We start from the raw sequence: 6009 nt of genomic DNA, 5'->3' as shown, positions 1-6009 counted from the left end.
TTCGGCTATGATGTGAGGGCATTTGTGAAGCTCCAGGTGCGCTCTAGCGGTCGCACGCGGGAACTGCATCGACGCGCGGGAGAGATCCACATTTTGTCTGTGGGCGCTGGAGGAGCTGTCCACCAACACGGTGCTGAAGTGTTTCCGAAACAACCCTGCACGTTATATCAAGGTAATCAGACTGAGATGTGACATAGGGCACGCGTTGTGTTTCTAAAGGCCTGCATGTTCTACAGCTGATGCATGGCGGACACTTTTTGGCAGTGTTTTCCTGTTATGTGTGGATGTTTGCGCTAACATGGAATGCGGACATTAAACATGAGCCAGCCGAGATGGGGGAGCTGCTGCAGAGCGGAAACAAAATGAATGCTGAAGCGACTGCAAGATAAACAATTTATGGAACACGTTTCTGATGTGTAACAGTGCTGTCGCCGAAGAGGTGCCAGTGGGCTGTATCACGGTGCATGAAATTGATGGGGACTACGAAAAGAAATCGTAGGAATGAACCTATTAGAAAAGAGCCCTCCCACCTAAACACATCTGCACGCGCCCACACACGCACGCACGTACTCAGACACGTATGTTTTATGCTTTTAGGTAACAGTAAAGCAAAAAGTCAGGCTGTGTGGCTCCACACACACACACACACACACACACACACACACACACACACATTGATTAATTTTCCAGATGAATTGCCCACAGGACAAGACTCTGCTTATTTTCTGCATTTTTAAAATCACCCTTGTTGCAGAAATAAGATTTATATACAACCCAGAGAACCCTAATCCTAGAGATCTATAATGTCATCAACAACAACAGCTGAAACTGAAAAGAAAGCAATTAAGCACCTAAGATGGACCTTTCATACGTGACTTAACTTATCCTGTTTCCTTTGTAGGCCTCAGTGTGGAAAAGAAAAACTTAGCAGAGTTATAAGCAATACATTAAGTAATAGGAGTCACGGCTGAACAGTGTAGATCGAAAGACTTCCCATCAGGATATTGTCTGCGCTACATCATCAGCTAGTTGGGCCAAAGAACAAGGGGTCCAAGATCAGGACTTGCATAACACCATGAAGTAAGTCGGCAGCAACTAAACCAATGAGCCAGTGAGTCTGTGAGAGACCGGTAACATGTCTTTAATGTGATCCAAGTGCATGCTGGGATAGGCCTCAGCTCCCTGTGACCCAGAAGGAGATTAAAGTAAAGAAAATAAATGAATGAGTTGGCTGTTTGAAACCAGTGCAGTCCAACATAGCCTTCAGACGGTGCTTATCAGCATAAAGAGCCCCCATTCCTCACCATGAAGGCTTTCACAGGCTGAGCACTGTCTTTGGACTGGAAGACTTTCTAACAACACTAAACACACATTTTGTTTTGTTGAAACACTTAATAATCTGAGTAGTGTTGGGAATTGTGGCTCTTTGAAGGGAGCCAGATCTTATGGCTCCGTTCCGTTCAAAAACGGCTCATTGTTCATGAACGTCACAGCACTAAATCAGATTATTTTACACTACTAACCATGACATTTCAATCTGTTTCTCTTTCAGTATTTTATTGTCTTACAAAAAGATGCACTGGTCAATGAACACACTGCCCTTGCCTCCATATGTGGAGCTGGGTGTCCATTCACTGAGTGGCCTTCTCTGGACTCTGCTGCTACTCTTTCTGTGGCACTGTTATCGGATGGGGTCCGACCTGCCGATCCCAGGCCACCCACATCCTGGAAAGCTCAAGTCAGGCTCCCGGCGCTCCATGATGTCTCGTGGCGGTAGCTGTGTTGGAACAAAGTGTAGTGCACGATCCAAGCTGTCAAGGAGTGATCAAATTACTCCCTTTATTTCCATGGAAACAGAGGAGGATGAGGAGCAGGGACAGGGCTACCTCACTCCAGTGCTGAGTCATGCGTTGTTCCCAGCCCAGGCCTCTGCAGAAGCCAAGAAACTGTACACAGCTCTGCAAGAGTACGCCAAGCGCTACAGCTGGGTGGGCATGGGTCGCATTCATAAGGGCCTCCGAGAGCAGGTATGAGTTTATGTATGTAGTTGTCTACTTACTGGCAGCTAATGTTGTAGAGTTGCTCATTAATGCATCACTTCATTTACTGTGGTTGGATGTTTGATAGCAAACATATCTACCTGGTCATGTTTAAAAGTGAACATCCTAACACTTTATTAGGTCAAAAAATGAATGGAGAAAGAAACATTGTCTAGAATTTATCATTGATTTGTTCTATCATAGGTCAGACTGAATGACCACTCTGCCATACAGAAGCCTCATCTGTTCTTCCTCCCAGATGTCCCAAGTGTTCCTTTCTTCCCTCGCGATGGTCATCGACATGACATCGAGGTCTTAGAAGCCAACTACTCTGTCATCTTAGCTGAATTCAAGGCTGTTTACCAGCGGGGCATCGATCCTAAACTAGGATGGACCTGTCTGGGACCAAAGGTAAGTCTTTCAGGCCCTCTTTGAGAAGGGAGCAGAGCAAGAAACACACGTACTTTTTACTAAATCATTTATATGATTCATTTGCTTTTCAAGATTCAAAATCACCCCAGTGGTCTTTGCTGGTTAAAAACGTCAAAATACCTAAAATGTGTAACAATTACAGTCTCCACCGGTTTGTTCCATAACTGCATGATTTTTATTGATTAATTTGATTAATTAAGTGATTAATTGCGGTTAATTCTGATATGTGTGTGTCATCTGAGTTGTATGTTACCTGCAGGTCCTTGTCTCTTTCAGGGCCAGGCCGTGTTTCCTCTGTACAGTGCAGGTGTCTGTGTGGCAGGAAACTGTCGCTCCTGTCCCTGCACCTACCGCACACTTCTCTCTCTACGGACATTTATAAGCAGCAACTCGTTGGGATCGGCTGGATTTTGGCTGTTGGGGCCCGGAGCTACATTGGGGAGCTCATATGGACCCACCAACACACGCCTGCGATGTCATCTTGGTGAGTAAAGTCTTGCAATCAAAATCTATTGTGCATGCATTTATAACACACAGTATACAGCAATTTGTTTCACTGCACTCTGCTGCAACTGCCCCAACGTAAAACTTAATATGAAGCAGAAAATCATCACATTATATGGACAAGAAACAGAACTTACCTTCTAAACCCATTTGATTCTAATTAAAAATGCTTGTATTACAGCATATATTACAAATCAATATTAATAATGATCATAACACTGTCAGGCTTTCATGAACTTAAAAAGTAAAAAAACTTAAAAACTCTAAATACTATTACTGTTGTACGGTATTTAGTGGGTCATGGTTGAGCTTGATTTCCGCTCAGCTCATTTTGTGCGGTGCTCCATCTGGCTATAATCCTCTGTTTGAAACACAGATAGAGATAGAGTGCAAGCCCTTCTTAGCTGAAGGAAAACATAGTATTTAGTTTCCAAACTTCACAGACTTTCACTTTTGTAGGCCTGCAGACTCCACCCTCGTGTGAGCTGGTGGTGGGAGGAGAGCCTCAGTGCTGGTCCGAAGGACACTGCCTCCTGGTCGATGACTCGTTCCTTCACACTGTCTCCCACAAGGGTTGGTGAATCAACGTCAATTTTTTTACAAACTAATTCCATCAGAATTTGTGACCGTTTATATTAGTTTTTAGTGATTAGGGAATTAATGAGTGGGGAATTTATTAAAGTAAATTGTAGTGGAGAAATAATGCTAAAACATCAATCCTCTCATTTTTGCTCTTAATTGAATTCTCATTTTTTTTAACCCATGCACAAAAAAATGAAATCTTTTGCATCATTAATTTGAATGATGCAAGCAGTTGTATTCTTTGGTGCTCTAAAGATACTTTTCCCGACAGTATTGGTTGTCAAATGTTTCCATTTTACTACTTCTGAAGGGCCGTCAGATGCTGGACCTCGAGTCATTTTGAGTGTGGACCTCTGGCATCCAAATGTAGCTGCAGCAGAGAGACAGGCTTTGGACTTCATGTTCAGCCCCGACTGCTGAATTTGCTCCTGCATTGCCAAAATACAACATGCAGGGATGCCTTACTTTAGCTCTGCTTGTTGTGGGTCATGCATCTCATTCCAGTTGATGAATCACTGTGTGAATCTGCCCGAAGAATTACACAAGCCATTAGCCACAGTTGCAAGTGGTGTTGGATTTATGGTCTACACCAGGAAGTGCCACCTGAATGCATTAGTGTAGATGATGTTAGACGAGGCAAGTGATTTGGCTGCAAACTACAAACTGACATCACATGAAAGCACAAGGAATTCAAACCTAAGAAGAGCAGTTCTGGTGGTGTAAATCTTATCTTGACATCATCTACTATGCTCGTGAATGCTGCATGTGAAGCCTATCCATCCTGATTCTTGCACTTGCATGTGCTTATGTGTGTTCAGGAAGGAATGTCCAGGGATGTTTTATTTAGAAATGTATGTAGTTCAACCAAAAAACTGTGAAAACATTCAAATCATATGAAAATTTTGATTTATTTTTGTTTCCAAAATGAATGCTAAACTTATATTAACTTTTGCACACTATGGTTCTTCTTTCTCTTGTATAAGTATTCTGTGATTGTATGTTTCTATCAATAAATATATTAACATATTTTTGCTTTGATTATTGATAGAATTTGTGGTGTTTCAGTGGTTTCCATACTTTATCGCCTGCATAATCAGGGTTTTTGTCCATTGAGGTTTTACTTGAAAGGGGAAGGATTCTGAGCCTATATACTTTTATAATGAATGAGTCGTTTAATTTAAACAACCTAAAACAACATTTTGAAACACATTCTGGTTCATTAAGCTCCTGTGGTGTTTTTGTTTATTTTTCAGTGAGTAGATGAGAATTAAAGTGGTGATTCTGTCTTATCTGCCATCTGCTCATCTGAGGGTCCCATGATGAGGATTACAGAGACTGAACTAATCCACACAGAGAGACAGATTAGTCCTGAGATTGTATATATGGAGTTCTGTGTATGCTGTTTCATGATGTATGATTTGTTCTACACATGACATTTCATCATGAGCTTTGTGGGATCTGATACAAAGCCAAACGTTATTGTCAAATTCACATTCATGTCAATTCGCAAAAAATAAAACAACACAGAATTCAAGTATGACTGTCATGGGTCAGCGTTGATGGATGAGAGTCTTAGGATAATAACAGGGCAGGACATTGCACCTTGATATGTCTGTGATGTTTTAGTACAAATGGCTTCAAAATTTGAATAATGTTGTTTTATATTTTGCATCAATCAGTCACCACATCCGTTCAGGAACTACACTGTTTGTTCTTTGAGGAAACCGTTCTCGAGCACACACTGATGTTTTTCACTTAAACTTCCTTTAAGGCCTCAAAGATTATGACCAGCACATAAAAATAGCTATTGTCTCATTCTGCAATTTTCATGTTGGCCTTCTGTTATGCAACAGCATCAGCAACAGAGGGATTAAACCCAGTGAAAGATGCCAAATGAACAAAGTGGTTAAAAAATAAATCTGTCATTATTATAGTTTCCAATCTGATGTTCTGAAATAATATCAGTCATACTTGATTAATCTGCCTGATCTAAACAGTATTTATGTATTCAGGTATATGCTGTATGAAGTAAGACGTAAAGCCATGCCTTATGTACAGTTCATGATTGGGCAGACAAAAACCCTTTACTCACACGCAGCTCAGATTAAGATTTGAGACAATCCCTTAAAAGAAATGAAATAAAATTGCTTTCTGCATTCGATTAATTATAATTACGTGCTTGCAGTCTGTTCATGCTGTTGAAGGCGGCACGGCATGCTGGAGTAAAGTGTTAATCAGATTTTGGTTTGACAGTTGTGCTCCACATAATCATCAAGATCATCCTCTGGGGACATCATGATTTTTAGGCTCAACTGGAAAGCTGTCCAGGATGCTGCTCAGGAACAGATTGTTGGATAGGCTGACAGATGAATAGATTGACAAAGTATGCCGTTTTTAACTGCTTATTTTTCTTTGTTCGAGCCTTATTATTGAGAATTGAATCTCCTCAGGT

The 6009-nt window shown here is 41.3% G+C and overlaps 1 protein-coding gene across 1 annotated transcript; it reads left to right on the top strand.

Annotated features, from left to right (window-relative positions):
- The first annotated feature begins 106 nt into the window (after positions 1–106).
- asphd1 (aspartate beta-hydroxylase domain containing 1) lies at positions 107–4542 on the top strand. The gene is made up of 6 exons (XM_069674630.1): positions 107–172; positions 1553–2027; positions 2244–2450; positions 2748–2955; positions 3435–3548; positions 3868–4542. The coding sequence occupies exons 2-6, from the start codon at positions 1575–1577 to the stop codon at positions 3975–3977; spliced, it is 1092 nt and encodes a 363-aa protein (XP_069530731.1). The 5' UTR covers positions 107–172; positions 1553–1574; the 3' UTR covers positions 3978–4542.
- The last annotated feature ends 1467 nt before the right edge of the window (positions 4543–6009 follow it).

This window comes from Semicossyphus pulcher, unplaced genomic scaffold (assembly GCF_022749685.1).
Source record: "Semicossyphus pulcher isolate SPU_LCO1_2020_fin unplaced genomic scaffold, fSemPul1.0.p SCAF_23, whole genome shotgun sequence".
NCBI classification, from domain to species: domain Eukaryota; kingdom Metazoa; phylum Chordata; class Actinopteri; order Labriformes; family Labridae; genus Semicossyphus; species Semicossyphus pulcher.
The sequence above is the reverse complement of the archived record's forward strand: the minus strand, read 5'-3'. Positions and strand labels throughout refer to the sequence as shown.

Excerpts from the sequence above, each read along its gene's own strand:
- asphd1 (XM_069674630.1), top strand. The coding sequence starts at position 1,575 with ATGCACTGGTCAATGAACACACTGCCCTTGCCTCCATATGTGGAGCTG. Across the intron at positions 2,028-2,243 it reads ATAAGGGCCTCCGAGAGCAG|GTCAGACTGAATGACCACTC; the intron begins GTATGAGTTTAT and ends GTTCTATCATAG. Across the intron at positions 3,549-3,867 it reads TCACACTGTCTCCCACAAGG|GGCCGTCAGATGCTGGACCT; the intron begins GTTGGTGAATCA and ends CTACTTCTGAAG.